We start from the raw sequence: 25,384 nt of genomic DNA, 5'->3' as shown, positions 1-25,384 counted from the left end.
TCCAGTCTGACCGCTGGACAGGGATTCATAGCATATCTCGAAAGTTTTATTTCTATTATTGTAGTAGTGAATTCTACAGGTTGTCTCTGATTCACTCTGGTTGTGAACCACATATTATTTTTTGCAAGAAAAACAAGTTTAAGAATTCTTGTGCCCCTGAAGGCACTGCTGTAACATCTTCAATTACGAACTTCATACGGCATTATTAGTGTACTTTCCTTTAGAATAAAGAGGACATTTTTGGTACACTGTTACGTAAGATTATAGTAGAGGACAGTAGTGAGTGAAAGTATGCTAACAATTAGTTTTGCAGATCGACGTAATGATAGAGATTCTCAGTGCAAAGCACGCAGAACTGCGCATTTAGGTTTCCTCATCCACAAGCTAGAGCCATCTCAGTTTGACGAAAAGATTTCCATCAGTAGTATCTAAAAGAGGAATCGGGTAAAACTCTGTGCTAAAATCGGCAGTCACGCCCTTGGTTTCTTACTTGTGTGATTTTTGTGGAGTAGATTAGTGAATAGGGTTGAAAAAGACAATTTGTAATTAGTTCTACCTACAAGACAAATCTTAAAATGTGTTTCATATGGGCCACCTTCATAGGAATCAAACAGAAAGCGGAGGATATCAAAATACCACAAACATGGCTTTCTTATCGTCGCCCCCAGCTTCAGATCAAATACATTTCTTTACTTTGCTTAGCTATTTGCGGTGCATAGTCCGCAGCGAATGTATTATTTCTATTGCTTCTTCACTGTTTGGTGTAGGGCCAGTCGCACCTAATTTCTCTAATAAACAGTTAAAAGCTGCAGTCTTCTTGTCTCTATCGCTGATTCCTTGCTCTTAATTTTCCACAGTAGTGTGATTTCTATACATTTCAGTAAGTTCAGCGATGAACTCTCTAGATAACTCACGCATTTCTGCTACTTTAAAATTCACTTCGGGCACACAGACGAGAAATACTCGACTGATTAAACACCTGACTCAAACATGTTTCGCTCGCCAGATTTGCCGCGATCTTCCGTTCACACGCTAGGATTTGTGAGCGCAGATATGGTTGGTGCCCCATAGATTTGAGCAATTTTGCTCAAACTACCAACTTCAGCTTCCCAGTTTGCGCAAACATCCGACAGGTAGGCGTAGATGTGATGTGTACAGAAATTTGTGCAGACAGATCGTTGCATGTGCCTTCAAATGAAGTGGCGTATCTCCGACGTTATCTAGTTGAAGTGACATATCTTCCGGAGCCTCATTGAAGTAGTTTGTATTCGACGCGGAACGTGAGCTTGGTTGGGAAGAGTGAAATTAAAGCAGTGTTAAGTGTAAATCCTCAGTGAAGCGAAAATATTCGCGGAGAGGTAATTCCAAGTCTCTCATTCCGAACCACCAAAGCTGCAGAAATGGTAAAGCATGATTATTATAGTATCGTAATGAAAGAAGCACGTGTTTCTTTCCCCCTTTAAAAGACGCATTACAGTGTTTATTTACTTGAATACTTTTTTTTAGGTCGAGGAGGTTAATCCAAAGGCGTACCCTTTGGCAGATGCCACACTCACAACGAAGATCCTTAATTTAGTGCAACAAGCCATGAATTATAAACAGTTAAGAAAAGGCGCTAATGAAGGTAAGCAAATCCCAACTCTGATTGATGTTATCAAGTCGTAAGTCACTGGCAAATTTTAGTGCTCCACAAGTGTAAACACATTTGGTTCAAATAGCAACAGACTATATTAGAGTTGCACGTGTATCCTCACGCGTTACACATAGGGGGAACATGCGCTGATCACGAGAAAAGTATCTATATTCGAAGGAAACGTGTATTTATGAAGATATAAGCACAATCACAAATTACGTGGAGTCAGTCTGGCAAAAAACTAAAGGTAAAACAAAAAAAGACAAAAGGCGTTTCGGAATTCAGCGTGCTATGCTGAATAACACCTGGCGGAAATTTTTCTGGCGTAAACTTGTTGGGGAAGATCCATTCCACAATTTTATTGAGATGTTCGAAAAGTCTATCGTAATGCTGCAAATTAACTTGAGGTAACTGTTTTTATCTAATCTGTGATTCGAGCTCTTATGTATGTCTGTGCAAAATAAACAAATTTTTTGAGAAAATTTTGTTATTCCATCTTTTTTGCAAAACAAAAAGTTTTTGAAATTCCGTGCATACATATGCAATACAGTATTTTTTATAAAAAAATTTTTTGACAGTTAATTGATCTTTTTTGTCATCCATATGAAAATAAGTACTTTTTTGGTGACAAACGCATCAGATATGACTGTAACACTCAATTTTTGAAATAATTTTTTTTTTTTTTTTTTTTTTTTATTCCGTGCATATAAATGCTTATACCTTCAGAAATAAGCGTTTCCTTCAAAAATCTGTACTTTTCTAGTGATCAGCACGTAGACCCCCTAAACTGCAATAAGTGCCGTCCGTAAAGAGTCTCTAATTTGAAATTAAACATAGACACAAAGAATGTGTCTACCTAATGCAAATCAGCATTTGCAGAATGTCATTGTGCTTTTTTTTTAATATCGAATTTTCTGGTGTTAGGTTTTGGTTGATGTACTTTTATAATAAAATTTAAGGTCAAAAGCTACAATTATGTAGTGTCCATACGCCCCAGAAAGAACAATGTTCTTTCACACTATAATACATGTCTAGCACAAAACCATGCTCATTTTAACTGTTACACAATTATTTTTGTCGTTTGTGTCTTCTTAAGATACGTGCATAAGTTGTTTCATGGTTGTGACTGCTAATAAACTGGTACGTAAAATATATGAAGGAAAAGATCCTACATCTATCATCTTTATACCTATAGAAAACTGGAGGAGATATAGGACTGGGGTGTAAAAATAATACATGAAAAAAGCCTCCACATTATTCTCATTTGTTCGTGAAGTTTCTGCGAACATTGGTTTCTGAATATTATTGTGTGATGCTCATATATTCAGGAACAGTGCTGTAAATATTCATGCAGGTTGATATTTTATTTGCGGAAATAATGAAACTGTTATTCGTTGTTTCATCTTGCACAATTAAGAATAATCTGTAAATGTGAAATTGCTGAGTCCCTTGGTTAAGAGAAGAGCCTCACTGCAGAAGTAACACACTTAAAAATGGAGTTCTGGAGGAATGGGTGCTGAGAACATCTGGGAAAGAGGTAAAAAAAGAAACCAAGAATTGCTTATCTATCCACTACTTTCCAATATGTGGATGGATCGGCAGACTTCCATGAAAACATGCATCCAGTGCACTTGGGGTCCAGCACAAAATTTATTGAGATTTTGCTGGCCATCTCATTCAAGAGAGATAGGTGGTACTGAGAGAATGTGTGTTTCAGGTATGGGTGCAGGACCTGAGAAACAAAAGCATCAAGACATAGTGGGCATCAGGAGTTGAACTCTCATTTAGATATAAACAGCAGTGTGGGACCAACAATAGTTTAGTCCAATTGAAGTCCAGGCATTAAGTACATATAACAGGAAAACTCTAGCATGTGTGGAAGACTGGGTTGATCAAAATATTGTGCAAAAAATGGAAGTAACTCGACTGCATACCCAGGAGCACACCAGTAATGAGAGGTGTGGCTGGAGTGTAAGAAAGAAACGAAAGACTGAATAATAAACTCGGGGCTTATATATGCTTGTGAAGCTATGCCCAGACAGCTGGTTTGGTATTCACAACATCCATTTTGAAGCCCTGCAGTGCTTTGCTCTGTGATTCAGATCTCTCTTCCTCTAGAGACAAAAGAGAGAATAGATTTCCACTATTTGTTTCACAAATTTCAATATGGTGAGTGCAACCAGACAGCAGTCACATTCCATGTGGTTAAGGAAACATGGTGATTAGCTATGTCACAAGGCAGCACGGGTTCTACAGGTGAAGATGGAGCCTACACATATTACTACCTGCAGTCTATGTATATTCACTTGGCTCTTGCAAGCCACGCAGGCAGCTGTGTCACTAGGCAAGGTAGTCTCAGGACTCTTCGGCAACTTATGCCAAGAATATTTCCCCTCTCTCTTCGCACACTGCAACCAAATGGTCAAAAAGGGCATGTGCTCACTGTGCATTACTCAGCACCGATTGGCTCAGTGTCATTTGGATACAGTGTAAGGGTAATGGGGTCAGTGTACCACACATCCAGCCATTGTCCATTTCCCAGACCTTGGAACCACTAATTGCCATTCAAGTAACTCCTCAGTTGGCATCATGAAGCTGAGTGGCCCTGAGGTGGACATCTAGTCCAAGAGCTCTACCAAAGTCAGTTCTATCAAGAAAAATGTTGCGACTTTTAACTCTAGGAATACCACCAGAGGGAGGAGCAGGGAGTGTACTTTGTGTCCATCTCCTTTTACCTTTTGTAAATACTGTAGCTGTCAATTACTTTATATTTTAAAATTTTGAAAAGTTTTTAATTAATTCCGTAGGGTTAAGTTTTTCAGTTAAACCTAATCCAAAAATTTCAGCTTAATTGACCCCATTTGGTAGTAGGTACAAAATATATTTTCAGGTTCTGGACCCTACTCACACATCTGTATCTCCTTAAAAAGTATTTTGTTAACAAAAGTCAACAAGAAATTAGAGTATTTTTTATGGTCATAAAGTACCTCCCCATTGGTAATACACAGTATTGAAAATTTGTTGTGTTGCTAGGGTTACTAATGACGAAAGTGATCTTAGCACTGAAGCAGATTTCTTAATTATTCTTGTACCTCAAACCATATTGAATATTCCCCATGCAAACCCAGTCTTGTTTATGGAGTGATTCCAAGAACAACACAAAGAACCTAATTTAAGGTCTGTCGACTTAAGTTCACGAGCATCATGCAGGTGATAGGTATTAGTGTGGCTTTCACCTTGATGCAGACACAATGTTGAGCCATTTTATAAAAAAAAATTTTCTTTGTGGAGCTAGAACATTAGCTCTTCTTGTAAATCAAGTGGCAAGTATTTCATAAGAGAAGAGCTCGTGGTGTAAATATTGAAAAATATGTTTCATAGGAAGAAGTAAGGTTGATGGTGGGAGAATTTCCATACACTGACTGAGCATTCTAATGGGAAGAGCGTTAACCCATCACAGTACTACCACAGTTTCTGGGGCTGGATAGACCTTTGAGGCTAAAGTCCAGTTATAGTGTACAGGTGCTTGTTTCATGTTGCTGTTGACAATTTATTGTTGTGCATAGCCAGTCAGGTGATAATATACCGTAACCAATGAGAAACGCTTAATCTTATAATCCTGGTTGTCACAAGTAATTTACTGAATATCAATATTTCCTAGATTGTGATTAGATTGGGACTTAATAGTTTAGCAAATTAAATTAAATACCACTACCTTCATTTATGTAGCATAAGAAATGAATGAGCAGTGTGACTGGCAGCATACATCAGGCTCAGGATGTCGCGTTTGCTTCACATCATTCATCACGCAAACTATTTAAAACAGCAGTGTGCAACAGAAAAGCCAGTGTACATCATAATTACTTTTACTAGCCTTTCAAGTAGCTAATAATTGTAAAACCAAATCTTCTCCTCAATAGTGGTCTGAGCTTGTCAAAGCTGATATGGCTTCAGAGTGTAACCTCAATAGGCAAAGAAGCATTGCTGCATATGTGGTGATAAAGCAAAGCACTCGGTGGACAAGTAAACCAAATTGCTTGCAAGTCCTTAACGTCAAATTGCAGTGTGTGCGAAGCAGAAATATTCCATGAGAGATCCCAAAAAGAACTAAAATTGAAATGTTTCTATTTAGAAAGTGTAAAAATAACACACAACCGCACATGCACTCAAATGCAAACATTCATGGTAAGACTGCCTATTGATGATAGTTTGTTGAGTAGTTGTTTGGACAGGTAGAGGGAGGACAGTGAGTCTCACAAGACAAGGAGAGGGTGTAGCAGGGTACTGTGAGGCTACTTTTTTGGCAGATGACTCAATGGCTGCACAACAATATGAAAGGAATTCGGAGGATAGGGAGAGGGGAGGAAAGGAGGGGAAGCTGGTGATGAAGATTGGGGGGGGGGGGGGGGGGCAAGAAGGAAAGGGAGTAACAGGGGTAAATGGAAAGGGGGGAGGGGCAGAGAGGGAGAATGTAAATGTAGGGAGGTGGAAGAAGCCAGTACACAAGCTGGGTGGGGAAGGTGTGTTGTGTATAAAAGAGGGAAAGGAGAAGTAAGGTGAGGCAGTGGAAAACTGGTTAGCAGAGGATTAGGCCAGGGTGTTTCTGAGAGCAGGGGATATGCTGGAGAGAGAACTCCCACCTGCAAAGTCTAGAAAAACTAATGCTGGAATGGAGTATCCAAATTAGTCACACAATGTAGCTGTTCAGTCATTTGTGGTGTTGTGCACGGGATGTTCACTAATTGGATGGTAAAGTCTGCAGTTTGGCAGTGGTCATTCATGTGAGTAGATAGTTGGTTACACACACCTTCATAGAGAAGGCTGCACAGTAATTGCAGCATAGCTGGTATATAGGGTGTTCCAGAAGGAATGGTAAATATGCGGGGATATTACAGAAATGTTCACCAAAGCAAAATTGTCTCGTAAACAGGGACTCTAAAATGCATATCTTAAAAGCTATGAACATTTCGTCAGTAGAAGAGGTCTTTTTCACAGTAGCAAAGATATACAATTGCACATAGCTTTTAAGGTTTGCATTTTAGAGCCAATTTTTATTAGACTTTTTGCTTCACTGTAACTTCGTATGATATACCTTAATACAAATTGACCATTCTTCCAGGGATACACTGTGTAACATCTTGCTTTCACACATGGCCCTGCCTTCCATTGGGTAGGAAATACCTGTGACTGGATTGCAGTAGGAGGTGATGTGTAGATGTAATGGACAGGCCCATGGTGCAGAGATGGAATAGGGATGGGCAAGGATATTATGTATGTTGGGAGGGCAGCGGAACATTCCTTAGGGTGACATATGTAATATTGGGTGGGATATCCCTGATATCTGGGAATGTCGAGAGTTAGATCCATAGTATAGGATGGGGTTGAGCTTTCCAAGGCCAGGCTGAAATTGGGTGATCAGTGTGTTGTTAGATGGCTGGTTAATAGGTTTACTGGTATCGAAGGATGGGGCAAGGTAAATCTGTTTATGGATGACCTGGATAGGATATTGTCAGTCGGTAAAGGCTCTGGTAAAGTTATTGGTATATATCGACAACTCCTGCTTTCTATAGCAGGTACAGTGTCCACATGTGGTGAGGCAGTAAAGACTGCTTTATGACTGGGAACTGGTGACAGCTGTCAAAGTGGAGGTAATGTTGTTGCACTTGATGTGAACAGATGTATTTATGTAGCCATCTAATAGGTGGAGATAGACATCTAAGAAAACGGACCATGAAGCAGATACGGGAGTAGATGTAGAGGTTATGAAGGAAAGAGCAAAGATTGTCGCTGCTTTGAGTCCAGATCATGAAAATATCATAAATGAATTTGAACAAGGTGAGGCATTTTAGGAAAATATTCTCCAGGTGGCCCATATATAGGTTGGCATGGTATGCTGTTATGTGAGTCCCATAGCAGTATCACGGATTTGTTTAAAGATTTGGCATTTGAAAGTGAAATCATTGTGGACCAGGATGTGGTTGGCTAGGAACATTAGGAAAGAGGTGGTAGTTTTAGTGTCAGGTGACATTAGGGAAGGTAGTTTTCATGGCCACAAGGCCATGTACCAGGATGTCACTTCCACAGCGAACAGGGAGTGTGGTGGTAGTGGACAGGAACAATGAGGTTATGGAAAATAGTTTGGAAGTTTAGGTCAACAAAGCCATAGGTTACCCCCTGCGGGTCCGGGGTAAGAATAGACCCGAGGTATTCCTGCCTGTCGTAAGAGGCGACTAAAAGGAGTTTCAACCGTTTCGGCCTTCCATGTGATGGTCCCCTTTGGGGTTTGACCTCCATTTTTCAAAATTCTACAGGAGTATGAGCCTTTTGGGGAAGGACACCTTACGTGGTGTACCACTGGTCGTAAGTGCACTAAGACCTTGAAACTCAGCATTGCACCGGCGTTGTAACCATACCCACTATTCCTCAAATTGGGCCTAAACGCCTGATGGGTTGTCAAAGTTACGCACATAGTGTGTCTCCATCTGCACCAGCGATCATGATGGACTTTCCACGGCACCAGAAATCCAGCACGGTAGCCAGCCCGTTGTGGTGGGGTCGTCATGTACCCTCTAGGTTGTAGCCCCCTGACAACACAGGGATCGTACTGCCGATACCTGAGCTGCACCCTCCCCACGTCGGCCAAGGAGTAGATGCCCGTCTCCTTGGGGCATCGGGACTCCCGGCAATGGTCATCCTGCCAGGTGGCCCTTGCTGCGGCTGGGTGGCGCCCGTGGGGAGAGCCCCTGGTCGGAGTGGGTGGTATCGGGGCGGACGTTTCGCAGATGAAACGTCAACACGTATCAGGTCGCTCTGCGGCAGAGTCTTTCAAAAGAAAAGGTACCGTTTCTAGTTGTGGTTCTCCTGCCCTTTCCCCCTTGGCCACTCCCTGGGAGGAGGGACAGGCCCGCCGGCTTGGGGCGAAGTACTTCCCCCGCTATTTGGTCTGTTCTCGAACCGATGGGGGGGACGTTCGCCACCTCCAAGCCCATGTTCTTTGTTCAGCACATTGAGGACATCTTCGGGGAAATCGAGGCTCTCAGCAAGATGCGTTCAGGGTCCGTTCTTATCAAGACCACCTCCGCCACACAGTCGGCGGCGGTCCAGGCGTGCGACCGCCTAGGGGACATCCCAGTATCCATTGTCCCATATCTGGCACTAAATAGGGCGCAGGGGGTTATTTTTCATCGTGACCTCCTGCTACAATCTGATGAGGAGCTCAGGGCCAACCTGGAGCGCCGAGGCGTGCATTTCGTCCAGCGAGTCCAGCGCGGCCCCAAAGACCGTCGCATCGACACCGGGGCCTTTATCCTCGCCTTCGAGGGGGACGTTCTCCCAGAGAAGGTAAAGGTGATCTGCTACCGGTGCGACGTGCGACCTTACGTCCCGCCTCCTATGCGCTGTTTTCGGTGTTTGCGCTTTGGGCACATGTCGTCACGGTGTGAGGCTGAGCCGCTTTGTGGCGATTGTGGACGTCCTCTTCGTGAGGAACATACATGCACCCCACCACCTCCGTGCATTAATTGTCCTGGTGTCCACTCGCCTAGATCCTCAGACTGCCTCGCATATCAGAAGGAGAAGAAGATACAAGAACTCAAAACTTTGGATCGGCTCTCTTATTCTGAGGCCCGGAAGAAGTATGACCGCCTCCATCCCGTGCCATTGACCACTTCGTTTGCCTCAGTTGTGTCCACTCCTTCCGCAGTATCCTCACCCCTATCCTGTCCCCCCTCCGCCTCCTCCGCCCATCAGGGGGCTCTGCCTCCGCCTCCCAATTCCCTCCCTTCCAAATCCTCCTCCCCCGTGGCCCCCACCCCCTCTGCCCCAGGGGCCACCCTTCCTCCTCCTCTCCCCCCCCCCCCCCCCCCCCACCACCTGAGAAGCGATCCTCTCCTCAGGCGTCCATCGGGGAAACGTTCCGGACCCCAGCTTCCGAGGTCCGGCGTTCCAAAACGGACCCCGTGCGTGATGACCTTCTTCGGGTCCAGCCCACCATCCCTGTGCCTCCTCGGCCTTCCAAGAAGGCCTCCAAGAAGAAGTCTCTATCCCCCTCTCCACCCCGGCGCGTTTCGTCTGACGCTCCATCCGTGAGTCGCTGCTCCCGGCCGTCCTCAGTTTCGCCGGGACGCTCTGCTGCCAGGCACTCAGCTGGCCTCTCGTCGGCAAATGATGCTGCCCCTCCTACACAACCAGGGACAGCAGCCGCAGCTGGCGACGACTCGATGGAATCGGATCCGCCTCCCGCCGGTTGTAGCGTTGTTCCCTCGCAACCTGGCCCTCCGCGGCCGTCGGGGTGACCAGCTCTTCCCCCGTCTCGTTCCCCCAACTTTTCGACTAGCAATGGCCTTGTTACATTGGAACATAAGAGGTATTCAATCTAATCGGGAGGAATTACAACTGCTCCTCCGCCTGCACTGTCCGCTCGTCCTTGGTCTCCAGGAAACCAAGTTGCGCCCGACTGACCGTATTGCCTTTACCCACTATACCTCGGAGCGGTATGACCTCACCCCTGTGGACGGTATCCCAGCTCATGGTGGGATCATGTTGCTCGTTCGGGACGATGTCTATTAGCATCCCATCCCATTGACCACCCCACTCCAAGCAATAGCTGTCCGTATTACTCTTTCTGCTTTTACTTTTTCAGTTTGTACCATCTACACTCCACCGTCATCTGCTGTTAGTCGGGCTGACATGATGCACCTGATCGTTCAGCTTCCCCCACCGTTTTTATTGTTTGGCGACTTCAACGCCCATCATCCCCTTCGGGGCTCTCCTGCATCCTGTCAAAGAGGCTCACTCTTGGCGGATGTCTTCAACCATCTCAATATTGTCTGCCTCAATACCGGCGCCCCGACTTTCCTCTCGGACTCTACTCATACCTACTCCCACTTGGACCTCTCGATCTGTTCTACCACTCTTGCCCGTCGGTTCGAGTGGTATGTCCTTTCTGACACCTATCCGAGCGACCATTTCCCCTGTGTCGTTCGTCTCCTGCACCACACCCCACCCCCACGTCCTTCGCGCTGGAACATACTGAAAGCTGACTGGGGACTTTACTCCTCCCTGGCGACCTTTCTGGACCACGATTTCCTCAGTTGTGACAGTCAGGTCGAATACCTCACAGCTGTTATCATCAATGCTGCTGAACGTTCCATTCCTCGTACTACCTCTTCTTCACGTCGCGTTTCCGTCCCCTGGTGGAACGAGGCTTGTAGGAATGCTATCCGTGCTCGACGACGTGCTTTACGCACCTTTCGCAGCCATCCTACGTTGGCGAATTGTATTGAATACAAACGACTCCGAGCGCAATGTCGTAGAGTCATCAAAGACAGCAAAAAAGCTTGTTGGGCCTCTTTCACCAGCTCCTTTAACAGTTTTACTCCCTCTTCCGTCATTTGGGGTGGCCTGTGCCGGCTGTCGGGCATTAAGGCCCACTCCTCGGTACCTGGCCTGACCTCAGGTAATGAGGTCCTTGTTGATCCTGTGGCTGTCTCCAACGCCTTTGGCTGCTTTTTCGCGGAGGTTCCAAGCTCCCCCCATTACCACCCTGCCTTCCTTCCCAGGAAAGAGGCAGAAGAGGCTCGGCGACCTTCCTTCCACTCGCTGAATCTGGAAACTTATAATGCCCCCTTTACTATGCGGGAACTCGAAGGTGCGCTTGCACTGTCCCGATCCTCTGCTCCGGGGCCAGATGCCATTCACGTTCAGATGTTGGCACACCTTTCTCCGGCGGGCAAAAGCTTCCTTCTTCGTACCTACAATCACGTCTGGACCGAAGGTCAGGTCCCCATGTGTTGGCGTGACGCCGTCGTTGTTCCTGTACCCAAACCCGGGAAGGATAGACACCTTCCTTCTAGTTACCGCCCCATTTCTCTTACAAGCTGTCTCTGTAAGGTGATGGAGCGCATGGTTAATGCTTGGTTAGTCTGGATTCTTGAATCTCGACGACTACTTACTAATGTCCAATGCGGCTTTCGTCGCCGCCGCTCCACTGTTGACCACCTTGTGACCTTGTCGACATTCATCATGAATAACTTTTTGCGAAGGTGCCAAACGGTAGCCGTGTTCTTCGACTTGGAGAAGGCTTATGATACCTGTTGGAGAGGAGGTATCCTCCGCACTATGCACAGGTGGGGCCTACGCGGTCGCCTGCCCCTTTTTATTGATTCCTTTTTAACGGATCGAAAGTTTAGGGTACGTGTGGGTTCCGTATTGTCCGACGTCTTCCTCCAGGAGAACGGAGTGCCTCAGGGCTCCGTCTTGACCGTAGCCCTTTTTGCCATCGCGATCAATCCAATTATGGATTGTATTTCACCTAATGTCTCAGGCTCTCTCTTTGTCGATGACTTCGCGATCTACTGCAGTGCCCAGAGAACATGCCTCCTGGAGCGCTGCCTTCAGCGTTGTCTAGACAGCCTCTACTCATGGAGCGTGGCAAATGGCTTCCGGTTCTCTGAAGAGAAGACGGTTTGTATCAACTTTTGGCTATATAAAGCGTTCCTTCCGCCATCCTTACATCTCGGTCCCGTTGTTCTCCCATTCGTGGAAACAACTAAGTTTCTAGGGCTCACGTTGGACAGGAAACTGTGTTGGTCTCCACATGTCTCTTATTTGGCGGCCCGTTGTACACGTTCCCTTAATGTCCTCAGAGTTCTTAGCAGTTCATCTTGGGGAGCGGATCGCACTGTCCTGCTTCGATTATATCGGTCCATTGTCCGATCGAAGCTGGATTATGGGAGCTTCGTCTATTCGTCCGCTCGGCCATCCCTCTTACGCCGGCTCAACTCCATCCACCATCGGGGGATACGTCTTGCGACCGGAGCCTTCTACACTAGTCCTGTGGAGAGTCTTTATGCTGAAGCTGCCGAATTACCATTGACCTACCGGCGCGACGTACTGCTGTGTCGGTATGCCTGCCGGCTGTTGTCTATGCCCGACCACCCCTCTTACCAGTCCTTCTTCGCCGATTCTCTCGACCGTCAGTACGGGTTGTATGTGCCTGCCCTGTAAGGGGATCATTGTCATTTTTGTATGCAGAGGTGTCCAGATAGTTGTCAGACCTCCAGCCACATGTTACTAAGGTTAATGATCACTGTAGTGGAGCCTTTGTCTGTGGAAAGTATAAGGTTTGGACTTGTTTCCAGGTCACCCATAGCAATGTGTTTCATAGGGATGATGTTGGATTCACTGAGGAGGTACAAAAGGAAGCTGAGGCCAGGTTAGAGGTGAGGAATTCCTGAAAGAGTACTGAGATGACTTACGTGGAGGGGAAGGAGATGGGAACTTTCCTAAACCAGGTTCTGTGTGGGGTTTTGGTTGGCTGTTATCATTGGGGTGTGTGGCGAAGAAATGTATTTACTGTAGACTGCAGGTAAAGGACAGACCACCTTCACAATCCAGCAAGGTTGAACTTTGGTTTTCCTCTAAAGGTCAGACCTTTAGAAAGTACTGTGACTTGTGCATGGGTTAAAGTGGAGCACATCGGCTGCAGGTAATCTCAGCCAGACAACGAACAGGAGTAACTGGGACACCTATTTCAGATGGTGCTGGGAAATCTGGTGCAATTGTTGAAAGGCAAGAGTCTCTTTCACAGTAATAGAATGAAGGACTCTGTGGTCAGAGTAACAGGATTTTGTGAAAGGAGTAGAGGCCATAAAGTGTGGTTTGATCTTAGACTGTATGATTATGAAGCAACAGATAGGTAAGTGTGAGGGACTGAAGGAATTGGAAGAAGTGAAGGTCCTTGTGGTAGGATGGGTGACAGCCAGGGATGCCAATTTTAATGTTGGGATATCATGTGCCAGACAGTATTTCAGAAAGAGGATGTGTGATTGGAGTTTCACCCAGGCAGAGTGGAGTTTTTGAAATTAGCAGGGATTTGTGGTTGGATGTCTGGGAGACCAAAAGGTTGACTGAAAAATTAGCTAAACACATAATAAAAATAAGTCTGCTTGATAGTCACTGACATTTTTATGATCTGGACTCATGAGAGGGGCAACATTTGTTCTTTTCTCCATAACCTCAACCTCTGCTCTCAAATATGTTTCACCTAGTCTTTCTTGTTCCAACAGACAACCTTACTACATTTCAATCTCCACGTCTCAGATGGCTTGATAGATATGTATGTTCATAATAGTGTACCAAGCACCAGCAGTATCTCCATTTTGACAGATGTCACCCATTTCATGTGAAAGTCTCTTCTTCACAGTCTCGCCACTTCTAGAAAGCAGTAGTAGACGGAGTACACCAATAACCTTACTAGAGTCTTTGACAGATAATACCCTGTCCAGGTCATCCATTAACATATTTCCCTTACCACCACCTCTGACAACAGTAAACCAGTTAACAAGCCATTGTTCAGTACTCCTCTGATCACTCAGCCTCACCCTGGCTTTCCCCCAGGGGCTCAAGGTTCTTTCTTGAGTGCACATGGGGCCCCGAGCTGTTGTAGCCCATTTGTCCATCCCTGGCTGTATTTCCTTCACCGTGCTCCTCCCTCCCCATCCTTGCTGCTTCCCTGCTGCCACCTTCTTCCCTTCTCTCAGTGTTCTGATTTATGTCAACCTGGCTGTCCACCTGACTCTCTGTATTCCTTGCAAGTTTGTTTCTCTTGCCTGTTCTTTCATCCTTTTTGGCGTTTTGGCCCCCCCTTGGGATTTGACCTCTACTTATAAATTTTCTGTCTTTAGTATGAACTATTTGAGAAAGAACTCCCTCCCTAGCATCTACAGTGTGGACTCCTCCTGCCTTCCCCCTTCCTTCCGCACCATAGGCACCCCCTCCACCCCATTGGGTCACCAGTACGTGCAGCCAGTCCATCTGGTGGACTGTTAAGTAACCATCTGGCTGATCCCCCTGACAACAGTGATTACACTACTGACACCTGCGCAGTTGCCTCGCCTTGTATGCCAAGGAGTGGCTGCTTGTCATCCTTGAGCATCAGAACTCCCGGCAATGACCGCCGTGATAGGCAGCCCTTACTGTGGCTGGTATGCCCATGGGGAGAGAGCATGATCAGAATGGGTGGTATCAGGGTGGATGCTTGGCGCATGAAGCATATCAAGCTGCAGAAAAATCTGTCTGTTTGCAAACAGCCATCTGTGAGTGGTAAACATTCATTGACTGCTGCTTTGTATGACCCTGCAGGCTTCCCTTGCCTGGCTACACCGTGGGAGGAGGACCAGTCTTGCCATCTCAGAATGAAACACTTCCCCTGTACTCGGTCTGCACTAGGGCTGACAGGAACACATTCACTGCCAAAAAGCCATTTTCTGTGGAGAATATTCAAGATAAGTTTGGCGAAGTGGAGTCCCAGTAAGCTGCTGTTGGACTCGCTGCTGATCAAAGCTTCTTATGCTGTCCAGTCTGCAGCTCTTCATCCTTGTGATTGCCTCAGTGACGTCCTGGTGTCTCTTACCTCTCACCAGCCATTGAATGTAGTCTAGGGAGTGATTTTTCATTGGGACCTCGTGCTGCAAACTGATGAGGAACTCTAATATAATCTGGGACAACGTGGTGTTCACTTTGTTCGACATGTGCAGAAGAGTCATATAAAGACAATCACACCAGTAATGGTGCCCTTTTGCGTCTTCAGAGGGATATACTCTCCCATAGAAGGTCAAGGTTGTGTGTTATCGATATGGCATAAAGCTGTATGTCTCGTCATCCATGAGGTGTTTTCGGTGCTCGCATTTTGGGTGTTTGTCTTCCCGCTGAATGGTGGACCCTGTGGATACCCACTCCATGAGGAAAGCCCCTGTGTTCCACCACCCATGTCTGAATAGTCATGACCGCCACTCTCCACACTCGCCAGATTGCCCAGCTTAAAAGAGAGAGAAGAAGATGCAAGAGTAAAAGTCCCTGCGTCACCTTTCTTACGCTAAGGCTCATCAAAAATGGCAGACTCCACCCAGTGTCAATTTCTTCAACTTTTGCTGCTGCCTTCCTACTTAGGCACCCACCGGTGCTGGAAGCCTGCCACCACAACTCGGCCATGAGACACACCATCTATGCGCTTCAAGGTCGCTTGCTCTCTTTTGGTCCCGGTTCTTGCAGAAGCCTGCTGCCCCTCTGCACCCTGCCCCCCTCATCCTCCAAAAGAGATGATGATGAAAGATATGTCCCAGAAGAAGACCATCTCCCCCTCATGACCTTAGTCCGACATCTTATTATGGAAGTGACCCCATCTTCCTCAGTGACACACACTGCCAGAGTGACATGACCGTCCCTCGGCTTCTTTGTGTCTAACATGGATTCTCACCACATGAAAATCCAGTCATGTACTGAAATCACGAAATCTTATTTCCTTTTATTTTGCATTTTGTCTTGCTCCTAAAGAAAAGTACTTCTGTGGTGATCACCCTCAAACATCTTGTGGTTATCAAGTGTTCTGTTGGAACTGTGCCGGCCCTGGGATAGCATCTGGAGGGGTCTACACTTTAATGGGTCACACCAATGTCATTAGTAACTGCATCCCCCGTGTACCAACCTGGTAGCGATAGTGGTATGAGTGCGAACAACTCAAGCAATCACAGTTTTAAATATCTACCTCCCTTCGGGTAGGCCACTTCCGTACATTGCACCGCATGCCTTAGTACAGTAATTAAAACACACCGAACAGACCGTGAAGGCCCAACGGTGCTGACTGGTTGTTGTCATCCTCAGCCCATAGGCGTCACTGGATGCGGATATGGAGGGACATGTGGTCACCACACTGCTCTCCCAGCCATATGTCAATTTCAGAGACCAGAGCAGCTATTTCTCAGTTGAGTAGCTCTTCAGAGTGCACCCCACTTGCCAACAGCGTTCGGCAGACTGGATGGTCACCCATCCAAGTGCTAGCTCAACCTGGCAGCGCTTAACTTCGATGATGTGACGAGAACTGATGTTCCCACTGCAGCAAGGCTGTTGGCGTAATACAGTAACTCATGCCCCTATATCTCCTCCTCAGGGTTTTCAGTGCACACCACCTCGTAGGCGAGGAGGGCTTCTAGTTGACCAACTTATTACGGACTTTAATTTATGTCTCCTCAGTGACTGCTCCCTACCCACTTCAGTGCCACACATGGCACCTTTTCTGTTATCAGTCTCAAGATCTTTTCCGCTGCTCTCATGGTTTCTCTGCATTGGTCATCCCATGATGGTCTTTGTGACGGTGACCACTTTCCGGTGATTCTACCATTACCCTGCCACTGCCAGGCAGACAGGCCCCCACTTTGGGCATTCTGCAGAGCCAGTTGGTCTCTATTCATCTTCCGTGCACTTTGACACCTCTCTTTTGGATTGCATTGATGTGATAGTGCAAGGCATATCTGACGTTATCTTTCATGCTGCTGGCACTGTTATCCCCCTATCCACAGGTTGCCCTCATTGTCGACCAGTACCTTGGGGTCCAAGGAGGTAGCAGTCACTATCCAGAGCCGCCGACAGGTGCTGCGGTGATTTAAATGACACCCTTCACAGACCCTCTTCAACACCTCTGTGTTAAGGCTCATTACTTTATTAAGCAGAGTAAAAAGGAATGCTGGGATTGCTGTTTCGTCACTGGGGATGCCTCTTCATCACAGGTTTGGTCCGAGCTCTGTAGCCTTCTGGGCTGCCAGTGACAATTAGCTTTCCAGGGTGCTCTGTGTACTGATCCATCGGTCCTTGCAGAACATCTCGTGACACACTTTGCTTCAGCATCAGCATCTTCTTCATATCCTATTACCTTTCCCAATAAAAAACAAGAAGTTGAAGAAACTTTTCTCTGTTTCAACGTCCATTTTTGTCCTTGTATCAGTGTGGCTTCCAGGAAGGATGATCTACAGCTGACCACTTACTCAGATTGGCAATCCAACTGGCTTTTACTAACTGCCGGCAGCTTGTCACAATCTTCTTTGACTTACATAAGGCTTACGACATGGCTTGACACCATCACATTTTAGTTACCCTCGATGGCCATGGCTTTTGTGGCACCCTTCAGATTTTTATGCAAAAGTTTTTATCCTATCAGCTCTTCTGGGTTCACGTTAGCACCTCACTCAGCACCTCTAAGATCCTGGAGAACGGTATCCCAAACAGTTCTGTGTTAAGTGTTACGCTCATCACCACCATCAATGAGCTTGTGCCTTCTGTTGGGCCTCTGGTTACCTCGGTGTTGTCTGTTGACAATTCTTGCATCTGGTGCAGCTTCCACTCTGTAGCATCCGCTAGATGCCACATCCCAGGCACCATCTGATGGGCCCTTTCCCATGGATGGGCCCTTTTCCATTGCTTCCAGTTTTCTCCCTCCAAAACATGGGTTATGCATTTTTGCCTTAGACCTACAGTACACACCGATCCCGAACTTTATTTAGGTGACCAGTGCCTAGATGTTGTTGCACAGTCCCATTTCTTGGGCCTTCTTTTTGATAAAAAGTTGACATGGCTGCCCCATATTTGCCACTGGAAGACTACATGCTTGTGGAATCTTAATGCTCTCTGTGTCTAGGCCCACAAGTGTTGGGGTGCAGACTGTGCAGCTCTTCTCCATCTTACTGTGCTCTGGTTTTGTCCAGACTAGATCATGGCTGTCAGGATTATGGCTCAGTGGCTCTTTCCACTCTGAAACTACCTGACCTTGTTCATTATTATGCAGTGCATCTGGCTATCGGTGCCTTTCACACTAGTCCTGCAACAGCCTCCTCGCAGAAGTAGGGATTCCCCTTAACAAATACGAAAGAGTCAACAGGTTTCTTGCGCAATCACCAATCAATAATTACCTGACCACACCGTGTTTGCAAATGAGGGAGGTCTCCCTCCTGATACCCACCCTCGAGTGGATTTGCTGGTTGGAATATCTCTCACTTTCATCTGTCAGTATCTCCACTCTCTGGGAAGTGTCCTATGGTACCTCGACCATAGATTAGGACTTATCTATTCCAGGGTCATAAGGTCTGTTGTCACTAAGTTATTCCAATGTCCTGTACATTCCATCCTTGAACAGTTAAAAGGTGCTACCATCTTCTGCACTGATGGTTTTTTTGACAGATAGGTGGGGTATGCTTCTGTATCTTCTATTGGCATGCAACACCATTTACTGCTGGGATTGTGGAGTGTCCACAGCAGAACTGGTAGCCATTCACAGGGCCCTCCATAGTGTTTTAATATTTACCAACTCAATGAGCAGCTTGCAGGCTATTGACTGATGCTAATCTCGTCACACTTTGGTCACTGCTATCCATGACCTTCTCCCCTCCCCCTTGGCTGTGCCGCCTACCTACAGAGTTGTCTTTCTCTGGGTCCCAAGTCATGTGAGCATCCCAGGGAATTAACTGGCTGGCTGTTTGGCTAGGTGGGCAGATACTTAGCCCTATTGTCTTTCATGATTCCAGGTCCAGGTATGCGGATTCACATAAGGCCTCTTTTTGTTCAAAAGTGGAATAATATCTGGTGTGCTGCTGCTCTCAATAATAAATTCAACACAATCAAGGAGACTACTGAAGTTTGGCACTCTTCCTTCCGCTCCTCTCAGGAGGAGTCCACTGTCTCATGCCATCTACGCAATGGTGATATTAGGCTCTCCACTGTTTTCTCTTGCATAACAAGCCACCCCCTCAATTTGGTTCTGGAGCCAGATTGACAGTATGGCATATATTGGTAGACTGTCCCTCTCCTTTTGGGCCTTCGTACTAAATATAGCCTTCCAAATTCCTTGTCTTTAATATGAGCTGACGATTCAGATTGTCGAACTGATACTCAGATTCCTTAGTGAAAGTGGTTTTTATTTTCAGTTATAAGGTTTTGCTTTCCTTCTGGAGCAAGGGCTGGGTTGTTGTGGTTGGAGCCTCTTTGTGTTTTTTGAGTCTGGGATCCATGGCCGCTCCCCCGTGCACAGACAGCTCCTTCTTCCCCCATGTTTTTCCAGCTTTTAGATTTGACCTATCCTTTTATGCCTTCTGCTGTGTGTGTGTGTGTGTGTGTGTGTGTGTGTGTGTGTGTGTGTGTGTGTGTGTGTGTGTTAGCTTTGTAGTTTGACTCCTCAATCAATCACTCTGGTCTTGAAAAGCTTAAACACATCATTCACTAAGGCTTAGACTTCTTGTCATGACGTGAGATTAGGGATAGCCTACCCGACATCCTATCAGTATCGGCCAAAATAGTGTTCTGCTGCCCACCCAAATTTCAAAGTAGTCTTCATCCATCATGCACCCTGTGGATCCATTTCCTTGTTTTGCCCCCCCCCCCTTCCCCCTAGCTGCCCTCTCTCCATTTCCCTGTTCTTTCTGCTCACTCAAGTGGTTATGTTAATATACACAACTGTAGAATTTGGGGCAGTGAAAATCCACGAAAATCCCTGGAACATGAATGTGACAGCAGAAAATTGAATGTGTTTTGTGCATTGAGCAACAGCAAAGTTAATGGAACTTTCTTTTTCCAAGAAAAACAATCAGTGGAATAGTAGTGTGCATAGATATGTTGAAAACTTCTGAATCCCTCAGATGGAGGTTGATAACAAAGAATGCAGAACAATGTCCAGGACTTTCTAAATATCCACTATGTCTAACTCTTGATAACTGGCTTAGTTTGATGAAGAAGGTATGCTGGAGCCAGTTGAAGCCACTTCTTGATTACATCCCACAGAACTACTAAATTTTTGGGACATTGACTGCTAAGTTTCACCCATTCCAAATAGTACCAGGCATTTTTTGTGGGATTAAGGTTCGGCGATGTAGCCAGCTAGTTGGCGTGCCATAGGTTGTTAAGATGTTAATCAAACCAAGCGTTGCAGCCCTTTGAACACGGCTGTTACCTCATAAGACAGAAGTGTCCACAGCATACTCACCACGAAGATATAGAAGAAGACACAACACGATAAGTGTTGAAGTAAACACCCTGTTTCCTGTTCTTGGTACCTTGAATGAGTTGAATGACTTGGTCCAGGTTTTAATATGAAAACACCCCTCAAAGCATCACAGAACTACCTCTGACCTGAACTACATCAACACTCTGCGAGTTAAGTAGACCAACAGAGCACTCTATGCCTTGCATCATTTACAAAATTAATCAGGTCCTACTTCTTGGAACAGAATTCAAGCACTTTTCTTCATAATTAAATCTCACAATTTTTATGATGATGTTACTTTGTACTTTTTAAACTCAGTGGGCAATGATAATTGTATTCATTTGTCTAAACATAGGTTTAACCATGATATAGAGTTGTTCGCTCAAAGTTTCATGGAAGCATATAATAATATCAATTGAAGTATAAAAAGTGACACACTACAAAGCAATTATACCTGCGGTTTCTTTTCACATTTCTCACGCTTACCAAACAGTCTCTGTAAAAAATGGCGAGTGGCCAGCCACATAAGACTGGTCTAGTGCAGATGCCCCTCTTATGTTTGACAATGCCGTAGTATGCCTAACAGACAGTGTGTTGCAGCTGCTACCCATTGTCTTTGACTAAGCCTTAAATAAGTATGGTGCAACATTCCACCAAAAGGTTTAGCTGATTTGAAGTATTTAGTGCCCAGGGAATGTTAAATGTCAGCTTATTGTGTAACATTTAAGTTTCATTAAAATTAAACACAATAATTCAGAAAAATAGTTTGTGATGTAATTCTGACTCAAGGTAATTATTCCTTAAAAGTAAATTGCAAAGAGGAAGAAAATAGCATTTATACAGTTTGGAAGTGATGGCAGAACAAATGGATATATTCCACTTAGCTATGTTTCAAAATCTAAGTTGGCTTGAAGGTCTGTTAGACTTGGGTGATTCAAGGAAATGTACGCCAAAACTGCAGCAGAGTTTAACTTGCATTCATGCTTATTTTTAACATAAGACACCCTTATCACAATACATACATTCAATCTTTGTAGGTGTAACATCTGTTTTTATTCCTATATGTTGTCTTAATTTAATTTTAATGTTCCAGCTACAAAAACTCTGAATCGTGGACTGTCAGAATTTATAGTAATGGCTGCAGATGCAGAACCATTAGAAATTCTGCTTCATCTACCTCTTTTATGTGAAGACAAAAATGTTCCTTACGTGTTTGTGCGCTCGAAGCAAGGTAAAGTTAATTTCTTACTCGTATCAACTAAATTTGCAATAAATTCATATACCTTTAAAATATATTGACTTCACTTTGTGTGAGGAATTCTATTTACTTAGGGTGTTTCACAATCCAAATTACAGGCTTCTAGAGGTTGTAGAGTGGACTTTGTGCTAATCACTTTCCAATCTGGTGTGTGTGTATGTGTGTGTGTAATTCAGAGACATCCAGTAAAACCCAGGATTTTTTTAGGATTCTGGGAATTTTTCATTGTTTTCGTTTTCAGTTAGATTTTTGTAATTCAGACTGGTAAGAACTGATACTCTAACAAAGAATTTTACTGTGTCCCACTACTGCAGAATAATACTGCAGCAATAAAACAACAGAAAGAAAAAATAAATAAAACTTAAGTTGCAAAGGAAATGTGCCATTTACAACAACAAAACATAGTGCACACACAAGTGTCTGCCAACAGCAAAATGTGTCGAAGGCTTTAGGATGAAGACTACACAATACTTCACAAGAACGAACTGCTCCTTATGAGCATGAAATCACAACTGCTTACATTAAGTTTGTTTGATCGGATGCCAGCGGGCTCATGCACATGCACAGTTGAGTTGCACATGAGCAGTGCCACTTCCCACTTCTGGCTACTTAAAAAAAATTTGAAGTGCCGAATCTGTGCAGAACAGTCTGAGTTGGAGTAGGGAGGGCCTGTTTCCCATGTTTATGTTTAGTTATTTTGCTGTTTCTTCTTTGTTCACAGCTCTCACATCAAATGAAAACAAAACTAATTTGTGGCTGGAAGCTATGTAGTGAATTACAATACATTCACATAATCATGCCCACCCCTCCCCCCTCGAGGCTCACCTCTCTTTGGTGGGTTCATGCCTGGCTACCACAAGGCCCCATCCTTTGCAGCATCTTTTTCTTTCCGTGCTGCATGTCTATCCGCTTGCTGTTCTTTTTCCACTCCTTTGGGGAATATATCTGAGCTGTTTCTGGAAATGTGTTCTGCATTCTCAGTAGTCAGTATCGGAATACTCTCCACCATTTTCCGTTCCTTTACTCGTTCTTCATTCCATCTTCTCCTATTGTTCCTCCACTTCGGCGTTTGTGGTTCCTCTTTTTCTTCTTCCCCTCTGTGCACTCCTGAAGGCCGGCCCAAGCATCTGACTTATTAACACGTGACTGGGTAACGCGTAATTCCCAGCCCCAGGTTGACAGGTAGGGTTCGTGATACTTGTGGTACAGGCCAGGCCCAGGGAGGGTTGTTTGCCTGAGCTGCTACCTTCCCAAACTGTCGATTGTTTCAGGTGTTCGGCAGGTGTGACCTGAGGTGTGAACAATCACCTAAGGTGGGTGCACTCCTTGTGAAGGAGGCCCCCAGTTGGAAGGAGCGTGATATCAGAGATGCTGGCAATTGCGGGAGTTTTCTCACAGTGAGCCAATCATCTTTACAATCAGCGGCACCTACGAAATGTAAACAGAATGAGGCTAACGATTCAAAGAGCCTCCTAGCAGCACCATAGTTCCTCATTGTTGCATGTACTGAAGAGTCAGTCCTTCACGACAGTAAATCCGTTTATTATTCAGAAAAAATGCTGATGCAGTTGCTGGCCCTGTGAACTGCTCTCGTTCACGCAATGGCACTTTGCTTTCGGAGACTACTTTTGATTCTGAAGCGCAACTACTGCTTGGAACTACACTTCCCTTGGCTATCATGTTCGTGTTGAGGCCCATTGAAAACTGCATTCCTCGTGTGGTATTATGTACACCAGATTGCTCGATGGGCTGACCAAGGCAGAGATCTAAATATATCTCTCTTATCAGGATGTCATTGCTATCCATATGTGATGCCTCCTTAGTGGCCACAAGCACCCTTTCTCACTTTTGATAGTGGTTCTTCCAAAAAGATCAAAGCAGGTTATAAAGTCATCACAGTCATACTGTATATTCCAAACCTGATGCCGCTGCTACCAGTGTCATTGTTACAACCACATTCGTGAGTCCTGTCTGCATACAGTTAAATGTGTAACCTATAGTAGGGATGCTCAATGCTCCACCTCCATCTCCCCGCTGCATAAACTGCAATGGTGACCATGCCGCCTCCTCCCATGATTGTCCTATACATCTTGATGAGCAGGCTGTCCAGGAGATCTGGGTGAAGGAAAAAGTACCTTACCCGGTCACTCGCAAGTTGTTGGCTAGTCGGAAACCCTGTGTTCTACCATCTGGCACGTACAGTACTGTTCTTGCTACATCTCACTCCACGCAGACATGTGACCTAAAATTCTGGAATTGTTTGCTAAATTTCAAATGCACGTTTTATCTTCTGGCGTGTTTGGCATTATACAATAATAAAGAGCCAAACGTGAGGTAATACGATGTTAGTGCACCAAGAAAATCTGTGTCTCGAAAACTGCACTGAAGAGCTTAATATTCGGTGTATTGTTAACTGGGAAATCGGAGACTCCCCCCCCCCCCCCCTTGTCCTCATATGGAAATGAAATACTATGCTTCTTGACAGAGCATAGGGAACGGTGTGGGAAACTTGCACCGCCGTACTAGGCAAGGTCCTAATGGATTTGGTTTGCCATTGCCTTTCTCCATCCATAATGGGAATGAAGATGACACACCACCACCCAGTCATCTCAGGGCTGGCGAAAATCCCTGAAACCCCCCCCCCCCCACCCCCCCCTGGGGAATCGAACCCGGGACCCCATGCTCAGGAAGTGAGAATGCTACGGCAATATCACGAGCAGCGGACTTGTTCCATACGTGTGTGTGTGTGTGTGTGTGTGTGTGTGTGTGTGTGTGTGTGTGTGTGTGTGTGTGTGTGTGTGTGTGTGTACACTATGAAATAATCCTTTGTTACATCCAAACAGTAAATTGCCAGACATGCGTTCATTATCAAAACTTCATACAACCTCTAGCAGCCTGCATTTTTCATGAACACCCTTTACCCAACTGCCAGTAAGTTTGTTTGTTCTGAATCAGACTGTCAGTGAAATGCAGTTAATATTCATAATTACTCAATAACTTCAAGTGTGTTACCCGTTTGTGCAGTTTGGTGCATTTCTAGCATATTCTGTCAGTGTAATCTTCTCAAAAACACCTAAAAAGTGTTCTTTGTGTTGCAGCTCTGGGGAGAGCGTGTGGTGTGTCACGTCCTGTCGTTGCATGCTCTGTAACTGTTAATGAAGGCTCACAGCTGAAACCACAAATCCAGGCTATCCAACAGGAGATAGAAAGGCTCCTTGTGTGAACAGATGTTTATGTAATTTTGTTACAAAACATTCATTTTATATCTAGTTTCATAAATAAAGTTTAAAAAAATATGAAAGTTATTTATTTAATTTGTAAAAATGGGCATAACATTAAACTTCCAATTTTCGTGCCAACGCAGTTGCTGAAATTTCCTCAATTCATAGCGAAAGGATTCAGCAATTCTTTGTTGTGTCTCATTCTCTGGAAAACGATAAAACCAAGTCTGCAATTGTTCAGAGAGCTCAGAACTGTTTGTAAATTCATAGCCATTAATTTTGTGCTTTACCAGTTCATGTAAGCTGAAAGGAATAAAAAATTTAATTAGTATCACATTACTTCCATGAAATGAAAATTAATCGTCTGCAGTTGGTTCCAGTTAGACTTAATATGGCATATTATCTTAATCAAATTGTTTTTACTTCCACAGATTTAGAATTGAGTACAATATAATACATTTTTAATAAAT

At 45.0% G+C, this 25,384-nt stretch overlaps 2 protein-coding genes across 2 annotated transcripts in view; one reads left to right on the top strand and one right to left on the bottom strand.

The window, feature by feature from the left end:
* The first annotated feature begins 1,248 nt into the window (after positions 1-1,248).
* LOC124789321 (NHP2-like protein 1) lies at positions 1,249-24,994 on the top strand. Its single transcript, XM_047256636.1, has 4 exons — positions 1,249-1,403; positions 1,507-1,624; positions 21,529-21,666; positions 24,792-24,994. The coding sequence occupies exons 1-4, from the start codon at positions 1,401-1,403 to the stop codon at positions 24,914-24,916; spliced, it is 384 nt and encodes a 127-aa protein (XP_047112592.1). The 5' UTR covers positions 1,249-1,400; the 3' UTR covers positions 24,917-24,994.
* Positions 24,978-25,384, bottom strand: part of LOC124789320 (chitobiosyldiphosphodolichol beta-mannosyltransferase) — an 86,428-nt gene continuing 86,021 nt past the window's right edge. The window contains exon 6 of the mRNA XM_047256635.1: positions 24,978-25,217. Within this exon, the coding sequence (XP_047112591.1) occupies positions 25,004-25,217 (214 nt within the window). The 3' untranslated portion in view covers positions 24,978-25,003. The remainder of the gene's footprint in view (positions 25,218-25,384) is intronic.

Source organism: Schistocerca piceifrons, chromosome 3 (assembly GCF_021461385.2).
Source record: "Schistocerca piceifrons isolate TAMUIC-IGC-003096 chromosome 3, iqSchPice1.1, whole genome shotgun sequence".
NCBI classification, from domain to species: domain Eukaryota; kingdom Metazoa; phylum Arthropoda; class Insecta; order Orthoptera; family Acrididae; genus Schistocerca; species Schistocerca piceifrons.
Note: the sequence above shows the minus strand (reverse complement) of the source record. Positions and strands in the feature narration are given on the sequence as shown.